The 18,479-nt window shown below is 39.3% G+C and overlaps 1 protein-coding gene across 5 annotated transcripts; it reads left to right on the plus strand.

The window, feature by feature from the left end:
• Window positions 1-513: 513 nt before the first annotated feature.
• Window positions 514-17,805, plus strand: KLHL42 (kelch like family member 42). Of its 5 annotated transcripts, XR_010390751.1 has the most exons (5): window positions 514-1,607; window positions 9,042-9,235; window positions 13,204-15,378; window positions 15,663-15,713; window positions 16,979-17,805. XR_010390751.1 is itself a non-coding variant. In XM_026102413.2 (3 exons), exons 1-3 carry the CDS (start codon window positions 724-726, stop codon window positions 13,653-13,655), a joined length of 1,530 nt encoding a protein of 509 aa, XP_025958198.1. In that variant the 5' UTR covers window positions 525-723; the 3' UTR covers window positions 13,656-17,805. The 5 variants fall into 5 exon arrangements, 1 of the variants encoding a protein (XP_025958198.1); XR_003259514.2 differs by having other exon boundaries at window positions 13,204-15,713; XR_003259515.2 differs by having other exon boundaries at window positions 15,663-17,805.
• Window positions 17,806-18,479: the final 674 nt, after the last annotated feature.

Raw genomic sequence — 18,479 nt, forward strand, 5'->3', positions numbered from 1 at the left:
TGCTAGACTTGAAAGATGATCCATTCTGTTATTGTTTTTAAATAAGATGTCACAGAATCAGGATGCCATGGAATCACGCTGCCGCTCTCTCTCTTCCTCCCTTTGTATATATAAATATATGCACACATATTTTTTCCTGCTGCTTGTGTGTTCCAGAATATTCCTGTCCTGCAGTATTTATAAGTACATTTATAGCAAGAGGTTACAGTTGGCATATGCGGTGATCTCAGTCCATTTCAGGGCAGTATGAGAGGAGGGAGGCGAGGGAATTAGTGCACGTTTGCCTTCCTTTTGCCCAGCCAAATCGAGCGCTTGGCTTTTCTGCTGGTGGCCCTGACACACGCAAGAGCTTAAAAATCCCTCCCTAGCAAAGGAGGTGGCAGAGGGTGGGTTAGCCCTAAAGCATAGTTGGGAGCTGACTGTCCCGGGGCAGAGCAAGAGGCTTAGGCTGCCAGCTGGGAGCTTCAACATTGCCTTTTTAGGGCTTTTTTTCCTTCCTTTCTTTTTTTTTTTCCCTCTCCTTCCCGGCGACGGGGCTGGGACAGGGCGGCGCCGCCTCCCCTGCCACCCGGCTGCCTGAGGGGCCGGGGCGCCGCCGTTGCCCGCCCGCCTCTTCCCGGCGCGGCGCTGCGCGGCTCCGCCCGCCGCCGCGGGCCCGGCCAGAGGAGGAGCCTCCGTCCGGCAGCGACGGGCCCGGGCTGCAGGCAGGGGAGGGGGAGAGCCATGTCCCTGGCGGAGCGGCGGCAGCAGGAGGAAGCGGAGGGGGAAGGGGATGGGGCCGGCGCGGGGGAGGAGGTGGTGCAGATCCGGCTGGGGGACAAGTGCTACCCGGTGTGCAAGAGGAAGCTCATCGAGCAAAGCGACTACTTCCGCGCCCTGTACCGCTCGGGCATGCGGGAGGCAGGGCAAGGCCAGGAGGAGCAGCTACTGCGTGGGGGGCTGAGTGCTCTGGGGCTGGAGCTGGTGCTGGACTTCATCAACACCTCCTGCCTGGCCAGGCTGGAGCAGGAGGAGGGGGGTGATGAGGAGCCCCCTTTGTTGGAGGAGCTAGTGGAGGCCGCTTCCTACCTGCAGGTCATGCCCTTGCTCCGCCTGCTCCTCTCCCAGGTGAGGCTGGGCAATTGCTTGGAGCTGCACCGCCTGGCTCAGGTCTACGGTCTCCAGGACCTGCACGATGCGTGTCTAGACTTCATGGCTGCCCATTACCATCAGGTGCTGCGGAGGCCTGATGCTCGGCCACATCTCCTTCTGCCCCATGCTCTCCAGCAACACTTGAAGGAGAGGCGGATGAAGGGCACTGCCACCCTTGTGGCCATCGGGGACTTCATGGGCGCCTCCTCCCTGGGCCTGCCTCCGGGCTGTCACCCTCAGGTGGAAGCTCCCTGGTCAATGCTGAGGTATGATGAGGAAGCCCAGAGGTGGCTGCCCCTGGCCAACAACATGCCCCCTGATCTGGTGAACGTCCGAGGCTATGGGTCAGCGATGCTCGACAACTATCTGTTCATTGTCGGGGGTTACCGGATTACCAGCCAGGAGATTTCGGCTGCCCATTGTTACAACCCTTGCCTAAACGAATGGAGTCAGCTGGCTTCAATGAACCAGAAGAGGTAACTTGTGCTCCCTGAAATACACGTGTCCATGTATATTGTCAAAATATAACCTGTTGAGTCACATGGTGTTGACCAGACTCAGAGTTACAAGATGTGATTCAGGCCTGTCTCTGTACCGTGAGTCACCAGTGTGTGTTGCATCATGTGATGGGAAGGACTGCAGTGCTTGGGTATACATGTTGGCAGTATGCCACCGGATAGGCCTGACAAACCTAGTCCTTGCCGATAACAGTCATCCAGCAGCACAACACTGCAGCCTCCCTCCTGCTTAGTGACCTGTGCCTGCCACAGGTAGTTGCTGTAGCAAGGCAATATTAAGGAGGATGGGGCTCTGTTGCATAAATATTTGTAAGGCCTTAGCTGTGGGAGAGTGCAAGCTAGGCATCAGCTGAGGAGGACTTGACTGTCTTACTGCCCTCTTATCCATAATCATTCACCTCAGCATGGTGCTGGAAATAGAAATGCATATTAAGATAACAAAGATAGAAAGCAAAGATAAAATTCTCCTTTTAGTTTTTCTCATGGTGCATTTTGACTACAGTACTCTACGTGACAGGGTTTACTGTTCTTAGTCAGAGTGTGCTCTCTGTCAGAGCTAGAGATGGGTGAAAAACTTTAATTGGAGCAATTTTTCATTGGCTTGTAATTTCACAAAAATCTGAATGTTCTGTAGGCCTGTGTTTCAGTGCAATATTCACCAGAAAAAAAGTCAGGAAAAGATTGTGAGAAATTTCTCATTTTATGAGAGTATTTTGATCTCATAGACATTTATCATTTTGATCATTTTCTTTTTTTCCTATATCTTTTTAAATTGTTTGTTTGACATGTATGTTTGTGATAATATTCACAATCATTTGTTATAGTTTATATTTGAAAGAATAACCGGGAGCAAAGCCCGAGGGCACCCCAAGAACAGATTCCCATCCCCCTGCCCAAGGCAGGATTCACTCTACCTAAATCAGCTTATTTCAGGGTAATCAAAATGAAGACTTTTACTTCATTGAAACAAAATGTTTCTGTTTATCCAGCATGGATTTCTTCATTGTTTCCATTTCACAAAAAGTGTTTAAACTTTGTCTTCTCAATTTGACTCAGAACTAGAACAAATAAGGATGCTGGAATTCACCATAGAATGGAAAATCTCTTTTCCAACCAGTAAATTTAATGTTCACCAAGCAGCAGAGACCCTAGCCAGTCACTGTGCAAGGCATGTATACTTTATATCTGTGCAGTAAAACTGCAGTCTCTATTCCAGTGAGCTTGCAACCTAAAACCCCTCAAAACAGGGTTTTGGCCTAAAATTGTTTCTTTCCCACTACACCCTTTTTTCACTGCCTGTAGTGTTGTGAGAATTCAACTAAAATTATTGCATCTGTAATCAGTTGTTGGAATTGATGAGAAACACAACGTCTCTCTGGTTTGTTTGAAGAGTTTTGAAGAAAAAGTCTGCCATGAAATGAGTATTTAGATTTTTTAAGTACTTTCTTATACACTGTAAATGTCTTTTGGCAGACTAAGTTCTCAGAGCTTGAACCTATAAGCAACCTTCATTGAGGTGCCTTTGAGAACTGAGCCATTTTAGTAGGCCTTGAGCTTTCAGTCTTGACTGCATGAGCCTGACTGAGAGCACATTGGCCTTAGTGAAAGTGGCTGAAGGTGTCAGCCCACACAGTGTCTTCTATGGAAGTAAATATTGGAATACCACATGGATCAAATTACAAGATCTAGGCATTGGTTTGTATAATGTGCATAGCAAGTAAGATGTTATTATAGGTGATGATTCTGCAGCGTGGCAAATGAGGACTTGTTAAAAAATGCTTCTACAAGGCCCTTTTTTCAACTTTCAACCTGGCTGTTCAAACTTTAGCCCAGCCTTTTTTCCCCATATTTTCCTTTTTTTTCTAGGATGTACAGTCATATCAGAAATGAACAAATGGGTATCTTCTCCTTATACTTCTATTTACACCTGTACTACCATATCGACTTAATCTTTAAGCTCATCACGGGTGACAGCAAGATACTCCTTAGCATAGAATTTCACATTAGCAATTCGTTGCACAAGAGTAATCTCCACAGGGTTATTTTTGGAATAGTCTCTTTTCTTACATTTCATTGTAGTTATTGCAAGTCAGAAAGAACCCAGAATCTGTCTCTAGACTGGAAGGTAGCAGTAAGTGAGTATGTAGCTCCCTGAACAATAAGCCAGGAAAGTGTTTGTCATGGAAGCTCCGCTGACCCCTTCACAAAACATGTTGGTGACTTTAAGATCTTCATGGAGTCTCAACTCTCAAGTTTTTCTTCTTCTTCTTCTTCTTTTTTCTATTTGAAATAGCCTTTCCACACTCTTGATGCCAGATTGACCAGTTTAACATTTTGTGGTTAGAATACAAGAAAGTATGGGCTATGTTTTAGGAGCCAACAGCAGGTAGATTTTTAGAATCAGGGAGTTTACATTCAACAGGAACAGCACTTACGCCTGTCAGCTGTAGATGTACTGCAGTTGGAGCTGTAGTTTGCTTAGCATTGTATTTTTAGTTTGTTGCGCTGTAGTCAGGTAAGTAGGACAGTTGCCTAGAGTGCTGCTTGGGAAACAGAGTTGTGCGACACTCTGTCAAAAGAATTTGTGTCATCTCATGTGTGATCCCATGGATCAATTTTTATGTACATTGAGGCAGGATTGTAGTTCTCATTGAAGATGGTTTGACTTAAAGTGACATTCTAACAGTATCTAGATTTTGCCCATAGGAATGGATGCATTTGCCTGAAGAGAAGGTTGAGGAATTATGGAAATAATTATGTTGAGTTGCTTCTAATATAAGAAGTTCTCTGCACTTAAAAAACTTGTAAATTCTATAATATTTGTATCTTTAATTATTTACATTATTATAATTTAGAATCCCAGATTGTTGGGGTTCTCTGCGCATGCACAGAAGAAAGATTCTGCTTCTAAGTAGAAGACAAAAGCCATCAGATGGATCCTGAATACTTTGTAGTCATTCTGATTCATGTTATAGCTGTTAGTTTTCTTTCTAAGTATAGAGGTCTTATTACCATAGTTTCAAATTTGTCCACAACAGGTTACTCCCATATTTTATAGTTGTGATACTCATGTAAACTTAAGAAAACTTATTATTACTACTTATTGTTGGTAGTAATATATTATTCCCCTGTTTATACATACACAAGGTAGATAAAAGAGTTTGCTCAAGCTCATATAGGATGTTTGCAGCTGATCCTGGAATCTGTTGTCTTCTGAGGCTAAATCTGATGCTGGTCACAAATAGTTTCTAGATCTCTGATCTTTTCATTTGAAAGGTGCTGCTGTACTGCTGTAATTCACAGAACTACCTGGACTTTTTTTGAGGAAGAAACTTCATGTAAATGTTGCCCAAGGCCACTTGTGGGCTTTGTGGACAGGAAGATAACAAGGAGCTTTGAGGACTGTTCAAGTAATATATTTGAATGCCTTTCCGTAGTTTTATTTGAACTGATGCTGTCAGTTGAAATTTACCATTTAAAAATAATGTACTCATAGGATTTCTACTGCATGTGACCATTTCAGCTGTATATTCCATTTTTATTTTCCCTCAGAACATTCATGATAGGTAAATATTCCAGGCTTGGAAGACCCTTGTAATGCCCTGGCTGGGATTATACACATGCACATGGAACAAAATTTTTGTGAGCAGTTTGTGCCTGAACTGCTGCCACTCTGGGGACTTTTGCAGGAGTATAAGAAGAGATATTCCTAGAGAATGGTAGTAGTTTAGGAGAACTTCTCTTTCCCCATCTTTTTTTTTTTCACTCATAATTCCTCTGTGTTGGGGGAAAAGAGACTTTCCGAAGATTTTCAGATTAGAAATATTTATGTCACATTTATCACAAATGCATCATACACTCTGCCAAAGCTAAAGATTAGCTGCCGTGTGCCCTGTAGACTTAAGTAAGGAATGTAAAAGATTTGTCCATACAAGAAATGTAAAATGCTTTTGATTTGCCTTCATAACTGTTTTCATGATTCTTCATCTTTGCTGTAAATGCTTTGGCTTTAGAAGGAAGAAATCATCAGATTTGTGGGGAACTTTGAGGTTAAAATATGAATTATTGGGCAGGAAGGAACCACAGGGTAGTTAGTCAAACCTTCCTGCTCTCTGGCAGGGTCAAGCCTACCTTGCAAATACATGTCAAACTTGTTCTTGAAAACCTCTAGCGGTGTAGATTCCAATCTCCTTCCTTCCATGTAGGTGTTCCCATGCTTCGCTCCCCTTCTGGTCAGAAAGTCCTAATATCTAATCTGACTTTTTCTTGTTACAGAATGATATCTGTCAGTGGACAAGAAGAATGCTTGCTGTCTTCTTTATAACTACTTTTATGATAGTCTCTTACATGTATATCATATGGCCATTAATGCAGCCCAGAACAATGTGCTTTTTTGCAAGATGTTGCATGTTTTCTTGTATTAAGTTATGTACTCTGACGCCCAGATCCTTTGTATTTGTCTATTAGATTTTTCTTCTTTCCTGTATATAATGCTTTGCACTTGTCTTTATTGAATTTCACTGTGATAATTCTGCGCTGTTTTCATAATTTGACAAACTTATTCTGAATTGGTGATCACGTCAGACCTCAAATGCATGCCCCTCTTTCCCAAGAAAAGGTTTCAGTGGGTCTGCCTCAGCTGTAGGGCAGGTTCACCTGAGAGTCTTGGTCATCTACTTGTCCAGACTCTTTGAACTATTTGCAAGACTTTTTTTTTCCCCCTAAGCAAAATGTTGTAAAAAAAAAAAAAAAGTTGTGATTTGAACTATTGTAAAACTCCACAGCTCCTTCTTGCTTGTGTTCCTGGGGTTCCTTTCAGAGGAAATGAGGGGCTTCAGAAGACAGTTCACACCAGCTCTTGTCCCAGCAAGAAGGGTACACACTAGGCCTGGCATTTGGAAAGCACTTCTGATCCCCCAGGTTTAGGTAACTCATTGATGTGAGTGGAGTTGTATCACTATTGAATTTGACAAAGTCCAGTTATTTCCAAGCAGCAGTCCATGGAACACTTGCTAGTTGTGGAGAGCTGGCTGGTTGTTCCACGTTTGCTTTCCGTGTTTCCAGCTGCTATAATACATTAAAAGAGTGTACAAATACACTAAATATTTCCTAATGTCTGTTTTCCATATAAACACCTGCTGTTACTGACATGGAAGGGACAATGCAGAAGTTTTGCATGATAACATTGAGCAGTTGTCCCAACTATCCATATAAAGTGCACTAATGGCAACTTATGGCTACCTTTAAGTAAACTGAAGCCTGTAGTTAATACATTCCAGAAATCAGAGATGTGTGCACCGAATGTCATCTATTTTAACTAGTGTCGAAAGTGGTTAAATGACTCAACCAAATGATACAAATGCACGTGGCCTCTTTCTAGAATAATTGAAGTTGAAATTTGTGCCATACATCTTTAACTATATCATTTTCCCTGCGCTTGCAAGAAGTTATTCCATGATATGAATGCTATCAGGCAAAAATGGTATAAATGACTTCCATGGAGATAAAAAAGTAAGAGGCTGCAATTAATGGGTGACTACAGAAGCAAGTGTAAGTTAATAGACTGGATTTCTTTTATGTTATTACACTGCATGCTTGTCTTGTGAAGTTGTGTCCTCTGTGGCAGAGCTTTTACCATGCTTAAAAAGTGCCTTGAAGCTCTTGGAGATAATGAATGCTATCTGTGTGCAAATGAACTAATTTTATAAGCCAAAAATCCCGCGCCATCTCCATCATAGCACAGACAGAGTTACAGACTTTCTAACATATTTTTGATGTTAAATGATTATTTAGAAAATGCATATATTTCTATTTTGCATTTTTGTTCCTCTGCTTATTTATAGATTTTTTTCTTCACTATAACTTTTAGAACAGGTACATTGCTTTGAAAATCATAATGTTTTTGCAAGTAATTATTCTCACTTCATACCCACTATTGATTGCCATGTTATTCTGGATTCTCTAAAATGGAAAACATAATTACTGCAGAGGGAAGATGAACAGAGTGACCTAATCCTAAATGTCAGCAAAAAAATGAATAAAAAGCAATTAATTCCTTCAAAGGAGCATTTTAGTTTCCAGAGCTATATCAGGATGACAAGAACAAAATGATTCCATCTGGAAACAAATTCTTTTTCCAAATATATTTAATAAAAAGAAATTGCAGGGCAGTCTGCTGCTAGGCAAGGTTCATTTTGTCCAGACAAAACCCTGCAAAAGTAGTTAAGCGGTAATTTTTGAATCTTGGATCCATGCAGAGTGAAATTCACTTTACTGCTTAGCAGGCCAATGCAAGGCTAAAGCATCGCTTCAGTTTTACAGGCATAGTGCAGTGCCTCATTTGGCTTTGTGCTTATCTGTTGCAATGACTTTCATATATTTAGTTAAAATGAGATAGCGCTTGGTAAAATCTAATGTATTTAGCTTGAAATGAACAGTATGAAAGGAACAGTTCTTACTAGAAAATGAGCTAGACTTATCCACAGACTATTTACAGCTACAAGAATACTGCTAATACTCATTGACATGTTCATGGATCTCCTTCCCCCTCACTTCCCAGATCCCTTTTGAGACATTTCTTTGTTTGCTCTGGATTTTTTCTGTCTGTATTATCTTAAAAATACAAGATGTAGGGCTTCTTGTGCTTCAGTAGTTAGAAAATTACCTTTTGTCATGTGTGAAGTACAACAGCATAATGGAATAGACGGAGAAAAGAACGGGGCATTGCTTATGAAGCAGAGTGTATTTTGTCCAACTATGGGGGGGGACATTCATTTACAAATATGTCTTGCTTAAGTGTGCTGGAGGGTGTATTTAGTAGTTTAAATTAATGCTGTGTGAGATACAGGAGTTTCTCTTTTTCTGTCTTTTGCAATGTGTACCTCATTAAATTTCTGTATATTAGGGTTATTAAAGAGACTAATTATACAGATTAAGACTGGTGCACATTCATAGGCGTTCATCAAGTCTTGTTTGAAATTCCTGGAATTTTAGCTAAAATAATATTCTTGACTGTGTGTATATATAATACATTTTTATCTACTATCCTCAAGGCACTTAACTAAAAGCCTAGTAAATGAGACATCCACTGAACACGTTAGTTAACTAAACAGTTTGCAGATCAAATTGTGATAGATTGAAATCCAAAATAAAATATTAATCAATCTCAGCATCATTAACTTCCAGAATGTCACCAGTACATTCTGTGGACACTGTCACAAGCAATTACAGTGTATTTTGGACATGCACTGAACAGTTCAGGTGCTGTAATATATAAAGCGATGGAATATGTTGAACATGATGATGAATATATTGGTTAGGAAGAACTGTCTTTTCTATATTTTTCTGTATATCTGTTTAACCTATTTCAATACTGCAATCTGTGTCTTTCAGGTCCAATTTTAAGCTTTTGGCTGTAAATGGAAAGCTCTATGCCATCGGTGGTCAATCCCTTTCCAATGTGGAGTGTTACAACCCAGAACATGACTGGTGGAATTTCGTAGCATCCATGCCAAACCCTCTTGCAGAATTCTCAGCTTGTGAGTGCAAGGGCAAGATCTATGTTATCGGAGGATACACGACACGAGGTACAAAGCTTCTAGGTTCTTCTTTTTAACTTGATTGCTTCTAAGGTGCAGGTCATTTTCTTTTCTTTTTCAGGAAGCCTTTTAAATTGATGTAGGAAGCTGTGAAAGTACTCATTGCAATAAGTAAAAATAAATCACTCTTGGAAAATAATTGACAAACTAAATCAAAAGTTTGCTCTGTCATACAGACATCAGATTATTATTTTCAGAGCCTAATGCTAGGGTTTCCAGTCACGGCTGACAAGTATATAGACTTTAAATATTTAGGCAGTTGTTTACCATCTGACTGATTAGTATGTGGATCTGGAGTGCTGTTCTTCTGAGGGAAATGAGCCTTCTGGAGTACTTTGGCATGCGGGTTAGCCTTCCTCTTTTTAAATTTTGGTCATAAAATAGAAATAGAGGTCTCAACACATACAGTTTTGTTTACCTTTTTAAATACCTGTTTTAGAATGACAGAAGAAAAGATATTAAGAAAATATCTGCCTCCATTAGTATTTCTCATATATTAATGTATGTCATAACCCTTTCACTCTAGCATTTCAATGCTTCACAGGCAAATTGAAGCTATAGATAAGATTTTCAGTATTGAAATAGCTTAATGGAATGAGAGCTTAATCAGGAACTAACATTTTTAATTTACTACTTTTTTGCACACTGTCTTCTGAGGGAACCATACAGTAGGAATGACTTGAAGTTGCACTCCCTCCTGGCAGTTTTTCCTTTATCCAGTGGAAAAGCAAGCCATTTGAAAAGAGTTCACATTTGTTCATTCCTTAAATACATAATGCCATTCTTTGGGTGGAATACCAATTTTTCAGAGGACTAGAGGTCTTTTTTTTTTTCATGTTGAATGTTTAGTATTTACCAGGTTTTCCTAAACTCAAGTTCCAAGTCTTTACGCACTTCATTTGACCACAATCGTTTGAAAAATTTGGTGTTTTCCAAGTGAAGGGTAAAATTAGAAGAGAAATCATTCATGATTCAGCTTTTGCAGCGAGTATTGCAAACAAAGCTGAACCGACATTAGAGCAAGCTGTCCTTTTCAGTGTCAGAGTCTGTAGAGATGCATTTTGACCCCTCGTGGTTCTTGTGGTAATGATAACCTTCAATGGCATTTTGTCCAGCCTGTTCTGACCCAGAACCCGATGACCTCCCTGAAGTAAACAAAAGATATCAGAGTTGCTGTCTCCACATGGAGGAGCACTCTATGGTGTACTCTTCAGTCCTGGTCCTCTCATCATCCCCACTAAAGGACCTGTGGGGTGTATTGTGCTCCCTGATGTCCTACATGTTCAGATGGACTAGGACTGAAGGGTGTCCAGCACAGGACACTTGCTGTGAAGTCCAATGGGAAACATGCTTTGAGACGGGGGAGGAGAGGAGATTGAAACACAGAGTAACAGGAAGACGCATTGTTTCTGGAGACTGGAGTTATTTTTTTTTCATTTTTGTCTACAGAGAGAGAACAGGTAAGAAGGAAAAAACTCTGATTTGGTTAATAGTGCTACAGGATTATGGGAGTGCCAGCTTTTCTTTTCACTTCCCCTCAACTTTGCAAGTTGTTTGGCTGGTGCTCGTGCTGTTCTTTCTTCAGTTTGCCTTCTCCTGGTATTATGGATAGGAAGATCAGCATGTTGTTGAAGCAGATCCTAATCCCTTAAAGTTCAGTAAAAAAGCATATATTGTCAGGATTGCTGCTGTGTGTCAAGCTCCCTGTCTGGTACTTACTACATGTCATTTCAGTTGGAGCAGAGTCAACGAGTTATCTTGCCTTTTCCACATCTTAGAGGATTTCCATTGACATTCAGGGTCCTGTCTCAAGAGATCCCTTTTTAAAGTCTGTTTTTAATGGAAACAGGATAGTAAAACAGTATAAAAATATGAAGAGTGGATAAAAACTAGCACATTTAGGCTTATATTTAAGTCCAAGTCCATTCATGACAACAGTCAGGCCTGTTCCTGTTATAAATAAAGATCCTTTCCTGAATCAAGGCCTAGGATCCATTTTTCTACAACACCTTGGCTTAGGACAGCAATCGGACTTAGAAATAAGAATTATTACATTGCTGATTCAGATTCCGAGTCATGTAAATGCTGGAAAGTGTTAAGTCACATCTAACTAGCTGAGACAGAGTAAGGTTCATATGCTGTTTCATTCTATTCATCAAATAAAACAAATGGAGCAATTAATATGTATTTTTATGTAGTGTTTCTACATATACCTCAGTAAGTCTGTGGTTTTGGTAGGTTTTGTGGATTTTTTTTTTTAATCTGTGTACATCTTTCTTCTGAGACTGCACTTTTCAAAAGATGGCAGGATCTGAAATTTCCCACTATAAATTATAATGACCCTTCTTGAATAAAGACTTTTCTTCTAAATCTAGGATTTTAGTTGTGAACCAACAGCATCTATCCTGCATAATAAAAGCTCCATGTCAGGAACTAAAATATTTGTTTCATACTAGTTTTTTCTTCTATGGAAATAAAAGACTCAGGCTCTGGACTGAGCAAACTAGGGTCATATCACAATAGACTTCCACTTCATATGATCCCTCTCAAACAATAGCACCTTTTTCCTGGGAAAATTGTTACTATGGATAGACATAGAAACATAACTGGTGGAAATGTGGGGTTTTCCCCCCATAATGGGTCAGAGAATGATACATTGTTTAAATAAAGAGATCATCCATAGGTAAAACTTTGATCAGCAGTTTCGTAGGGCGTTACCATGACTTTTTTCCTCTTTTTTCCTTTATTTAGTGAGAATTACATGTTCAAGAAGACAGTACAAAATAATAAGCAATGACTAATAGTCATCACTGGCCGTGCAAATGTTGTAGCAGCATCTTCCTAACCATGCTGCTAATGCACTCCATTCATGACAAACCTGATATATATATGACTATTTGTGTCTGCCCTTACATAACTTTGCCAGTATATCACCATCTGTTGTTCCACTTGTGGGCTCATCTGGAGTTCGTCGTATAGAGTAAACTTGTAATAAGGAACAGGTTTTATTAAAAGACCAAGCTGGAGTTTGCAAGCGTGTTATCGCTTGTCATTTGAGCTTGGATTTAATCTCAGATCTCCAGAGATTGAAACTGAATTTATTAGCTAACTTGGGCCCTGTGCATTCTGTGCTAATGTAGTGAAACCTTGATACAGGACATAGCTAGGGCCTCCTCTGCACCATAAATCAGGGAGATATTGTAAAAATTTCATAGAATAACAGTATTATAAATGGATGCATCTACTGAGTTCTGACTGAAGTATTGGTAGGGCCTCAGCCTTTTTCTATCCTTTCTCTGATGCGGGAGCATGGAGTTCCTGGTTCTTAAATGATTTTGACAATGTGTGTATTTCTCTCTTTATGAGGTACTGAAAATGTGCCCTTAGGTCACCCACACCACTTGCTGAAATGTAACAAGCCTTATGAATTTTATTACGTAAAACTTTGATTTGTGGAGTGAAATGCAAAGCATTAAGTTAAAGTTGGAATGGTAAATCATCACCTGGCAACCATTAATGAAACATACTGTGTTTGTGATAATTTGATTCATCTGTGATTGCTGGTGGAGAGCAGAATATTGCTGCATTTCATTTTTCATAAGAAATTCTTAAGTATCAGTCAAAGACAAAACTAAAAGAGTAAGTTAACAGGTAGGGATTTTTCAGCTAAAATTCCCATTCCCGGACCATTTGCATCATGTAATCAAAGTGCCAGAAGCAGCTTAATGTTTCCCTCTGCAATGGAAAAGAATGTTCATGCTTTATTGTCAAGGGGAAACACTTGCAGTTCTCAATAATCAGAATTTCTTCCCTACTCTGCTACACTGTTGTGCTGTGGAGTGATGTGTTGGCAGTCTGTAATACTGGCTCATATGATATTCAGGGAGGAAGAATCCTCCCCCATGAGTACATTCTAATATATTAATTTATTTATAAATATCTCTCCTTTGTTTCAGACAGAAATATGAACATTTTGCAGTACTGTCCCACTTCTGATTCCTGGACCAACTTTGAACTGTGTGATGTCCATGTTCGCAAACAACAGATGCTCTCTGTTGAAGAAACTATATACCTGGTTGGGGGCTGTATTCATGAACTTGGACCAAACCAAAAATCCAGCCAAAGTGAGGATGTGTTAGCTGTTCAGTCTTACAACATTGCTACCAAAGAATGGCTCTACCTCAAGGAGAACACATCAAAATCAGGTCTTAACTTGACTTGCACTCTCCACAATGATGGAGTTTATATAATGAGTAGGGATATTACATTATCTACAAGCTTGGAGCACCAGGTTTTTCTTAAGTATAATATATTTACAGACAGTTGGGAGTCACTGAGACGCTTTCCAGCCTTTGGACAAAACATGCTGATCTGTTCTATGTATTTGCCTGATGTACGAGAAGTGTAACTGCATCAGGTTTTCCTTCTTAAGTCATTAATCATTGTTGTAAGAAATATTGCTCCCTATAAATAATTCCAATTTCAGAATGTAGTATGGTTGCATAATGTAGGCATAAAATATTGATTCTGTTCTTAAAAAAATGTTGCAAAATCAAGTATTCAGAGAAATGCTTCCAGAACCATTTTTAAGATTACAATTTTAAAATGTTATTGTTTTGGATTTAAATGCCACCAAGAATTGTTGGCAATCTACATATAACGTTATCGTGTTGGTAACTGATAATGGACTTCCGCAAGCAAAACTGATCATTCTAGTTTTAGTCTCCATCTTAATAGACAGTTTAGAAGATAAATAAAAAGTATGCATAGTAAAAGTGAAGATAATTTAATAAAGTAAATAATTATAAACCTAAGAGAAACCACAAAGGGCATGAATTATTTTAAGACACAGTTTTTACTCAGTGTGTCCTGTTAAATGCACAATATTTAAGATGGTTTGTACTCTTACAGTATTATCTCTTCTATAGAAACAGGTGAGATTTTTCAGAGATGTCAGCAATTGGGTACCACTGAGAAACATAAATTCCCCTGAGTTATTTGTGATGAAATGCTTTGGCAGGAGTTGGGAGGATTTGCCTAGAGGTTGAAGATTGCTGGTTGGGTATTAGCTGATCCTTTAATGGAAGTTGATAGCATTTATTCCTGCCATTAAGGCAGAACTAAAAAGGCTGTAAATTCAGATGGGAAAGTTTGCTTATCTTCAGAAAGGTTTTGTGGTTTAGTTAGTTGTCCTGTTATATTTTGAACTACTGAGCACTGAAGATCAAATTAGAGAAACAAGGAAGCAGATGTTGGCAACAAGATACATGTTAGGAAACTGTGTGAGCCACCACCGCAGTTGCATAGGCAGGCTCTGCACCAGGCACATCCAGCTTGATATAAGTCATCTGGGGCAAAATGGGAGACAGAATTGCTTGGTATGGAAGGAACACAGCAGGGATGCTGGTTCTACACCAGCAGTTTCTCCACGTGAGAAAACAGAGATTTAATTCTCCCAAACAAGCTCCTACATGGAGATGCCTTTTTTAGCTGGGGATTCAGGAATCAGAGTGTATGTGTAAGTGTTCATTCTCTTGGAAACATAATGCCCTGAGCAGCTGCTGTATTATGACAGTGGTATAAGACCAAGCAATGACACTTCTGCAATGAAGAAACAAGATTGCTTTCATAAGAATCTTAAGTGATATATTTTTAAATGTTTTATTTCAGAACTGTTTTAGAGTAAATGTTAGCAGTGTGCCTCTGTCTGATGATAAATTAATCCCCATCACATTATGTTACTTGCTTCCCTTCATTTTTTTTCAGTACCGGATTCAGTACTCTGCAGTCATCTAAAACTCACCTCAGATTGGTATTGGTAGAGAGACTCGCATCTGAGTTGCAGCCTTCCCTTGTGTAGCAAATTAACTGCGAAAAGGTGTCACTCCCAGATTTGCAGAGTGATGTATCTAATCAACTCCTCTAAAACCCAGTAATTTCTTAGCACAGGTAGCATTGCAAAAACTATGACATGGTGTTTTAAGTATCATCATTCTTTTCACAAGAGCCCCTTCCACACTGGGTTTATGTATGTGTTGTTTTCAGCTTCCTATGATCAAATGACTGCTTTGAAAATCTGGAGAACGTGTGCAAATGTAGAGGAGAAAGACAGCTCACGCTGTAAATAACAGGTGAGGTTTTGGTATCCTTACATCAATCCATGGTGCAAATTCATCCGTACTGACACCTTCTACAATCACAGATCAAAATAGTTGTTGAATTCAGTGGTAGTACCAGGCTGTAATAATGCTAAGTGGACTGTATTACAACAAGCTGAAATAGATATTAAATTAAAAAAAAAATTATGGAGAAGTATGCAGTGTGGGTGGCCCTCCACTCCTCAGGAAAAAAAAATTGTAATGACTGTCCCATACCCTTCTCATTTTCTTACCATTACTTTAATATTTCATGTAAGGCACTCTTGAGCAGCTTCTGGGCAAGGAAGACTGGTTGAGATTCCCTAATAGTAAGTAATTTAAAAATTGCTTCTTAGCTAATGGAAATGTTGTTCAATGATCCAATATGCTCTTTCTTCTCTGTTATTGGGAAAGAAGTCCTAAATTAAAGACAAATAAGCTTGCTTTGAATGACAGCAATATAAATCTCAAGTTATGAGCCTTGTACTTTGATTGACTGGAAATTCCTGAATGTTAATCCTGGTCCTACTTTTTACTTACTGTGTGGCCGTCGAGTGATAACTCAACTTTCTTGCATCTGCATCCCCAAATGTAATATGTGGGTAGATATATTGATCCTGTGGGGGCACAAGTTGTTTATTTGGTGTAGCAGAGTTTGTAAAGTGTTTTGAACATCAGAAGTAGTATATATATTTATATGCTCACTGTTGTAATTCTTTACCTGGTTATTAAAACTGCTTCTTGAAAGGTGTCAGGATAGAAGGCAGCAAGTAATCACATTTTGGTCTCTGTTAATTGCCTTCACTGCAAACTGATCTCTACTTCCAGTCTGTTTTCTTTTTTTTTTTTTGGGGGGGGGGGGGGCATATAATAGCCTACAGTTTGTCTAAGTTTCTTTGTGTTCTCAAGTCTGTATCCAAATTCAGAACTGCTGCTTTCCTGCTGCATCTGGAATATCCAGTGTTTACATATCCCCTTTTCATCTTCTCTGTCTCATGGACTGATTCCACTAGATAATGACCAGTAAAAGCTGAATATGGTAGAAGATGATCTGAAGTTGCAAGCAGAAGGAACAACAGCCTCTAAAGTCTTGAGGGAGGAGTAAATGGAAAACTGTGGGAACTTTAGTCCCTTCCCACAAAATAGAGAAGCTTTTAAAAAGGTTGCTCAGATCAAGGCTAAGAGAGAACATAACAGTTTCTTCCTTTCCGGGAATGGTTTGTGGTTTTCAATGTGAAATAAGAGTTGTGTGGGGCTTAAGTTTAGTCTCTCTGGCCAGTTTCCATATGTTTCCCTTTCTGCCCTGTCAGTTGACCTTTCCTGGGCTTAATGTCTGTGTTTTCCATTCTTTGAGGTTTTTGTCTTGCTACATCAATATCCAGCTTGTTTTGTCAAAATTGCATGGTACCAGTTTGTTGGTCTTTTCTATTTGTTAATCTGCTTTTCACAGTGATCTATCTATCAATCACAGTGATGAAAGACTGAAGTAATTTGTAATTCAGGTAGAACGTTTTCATTTATTTAATTCTGAGCTCTTGGAAGAGAAGTCTACAAGGCTACAAATGTGTTTTGTTTCATTTAATCCTTATTTTAGTGTGAAAAGATGCTACAGATATTCCGAGTTTGTGGGAATTGATCTGCGTCAGTAATGTGAGAGAGAACAGAAGGCACAGAGTGTACGACAACATTTAGCACGTAACATGCTCAAAGCCCTTGCACAAACAGAGATTAATCATCCCTATCGTCCCTGTAAGGTAAAATATACATTGTAAATGGTGTTAAACCAGAGATGATTCTTGGGGTACCTCTCAGTATTACCAATGAATTTTTAAGCAATTACCAAGAATCCTTTTCAGAGAGCAGAAACCTGCAGCATCCATGGTAGGTTTTATTGATTTTGCATTTGCAGTGATGACCAAAGGGTGGCACCCCATACCCACAGTAAGTCTTAGGAACCAAAACAAAAGCTGTAAGGTACAGAGAGTTTCAACATCTTTCTCCACTATATTGACACTGAGTATGTTTTCTATCTAATCTGTTTGGAACCTGTGTCAGTGTAATTTGTGTCTTTTTTTCCTAAAAAGGAGAGTGATGTTTGGAAAAGGAGTATGGATTTCATGAACTTTTAAAATTGGTATGCCAGTTATATGTGGTATATGGATTTTTTTATCTAAGACTATTGACATTATCAGTAAATAAGTGTTATGTGTTATGTGTGTCCTCTGAGTATGTTTTCTATCTAATCTGTTTGGAACCTGTGTCAGTGTAATTTGTGTCTTTTTTTCCTAAAAAGGAGAGTGATGTTTGGAAAAGGAGTATGGATTTCATGAACTTTTAAAATTGGTATGCCAGTTATATGTGGTATATGGATTTTTTTATCTAAGACTGTTGACATTATCAGTAAATAAGTGTTATGTGTTATGTGTGTCCTCTGGATATCAATATTTTCTAAAGTATGTTTCAGTTTCTTTGTGGCAATTAGAATGGTGAAGTATATATATTTTCTGAAATGCAAACTGTCTGCCTTTTGTAAAAGGCAAGAAATCACTTCAATTACTGTATTCTTCTAGCAAAAGGCAAAGTAGTCATTGTCCAGTTTCAGGGTATCCAGTTACACAGTGTGCCACACATCTTCAACTCATTGATGCTTCATTGTGGAAGATGTTCAGCACCTGACCTAAAATACTTCTTGTTTGTTGGCACTTCTACGGCTCTTAAAGATGTAACAGTGAATGCCAACTGTCTGAATCCTACTTCTTCACTCCTATTTTTAGGATTTTTATGATATTCATGATTATTCAATCTTTTTTTGGTTTTCCATTGTCTGATATTTTCCAGGTGTTTTTAAGAATGTGCCTTGTGATAAAACACCCCTTATAAATAACATTCAGAAATTAAAATAGTTTTCTCTGCTTCCCCAGTTATTGCCTACAAAGATTTTATCAAGTTATTGTGGGCCGCACAGTTCTATCATCCTTCTGTCAACAGGTTTCTCTGATCAACCTCCACATTCACCCTGCTCGCCAGACTATGCTCTCTGAGCACCCAAACTGATAACACTCTTGGATGAGGCCGAGCTAATGGCGTAGTAGCTT

Source organism: Dromaius novaehollandiae, chromosome 1, assembly GCF_036370855.1.
Source record: "Dromaius novaehollandiae isolate bDroNov1 chromosome 1, bDroNov1.hap1, whole genome shotgun sequence".
NCBI lineage: Eukaryota > Metazoa > Chordata > Aves > Casuariiformes > Dromaiidae > Dromaius > Dromaius novaehollandiae.

What these genes read in the sequence shown, in the direction of transcription:
- KLHL42 (XM_026102413.2), top strand. Translation starts at nt 724, where the DNA reads ATGTCCCTGGCGGAGCGGCGGCAGCAGGAGGAAGCGGAGGGGGAAGGG. An exon ending in GCTTCAATGAACCAGAAGAG is followed by an intron (nt 1,608 to 9,041) that starts GTAACTTGTGCT and finishes TGTGTCTTTCAG; the next exon opens with GTCCAATTTTAAGCTTTTGG. An exon ending in CGGAGGATACACGACACGAG is followed by an intron (nt 9,236 to 13,203) that starts GTACAAAGCTTC and finishes CCTTTGTTTCAG; the next exon opens with ACAGAAATATGAACATTTTG.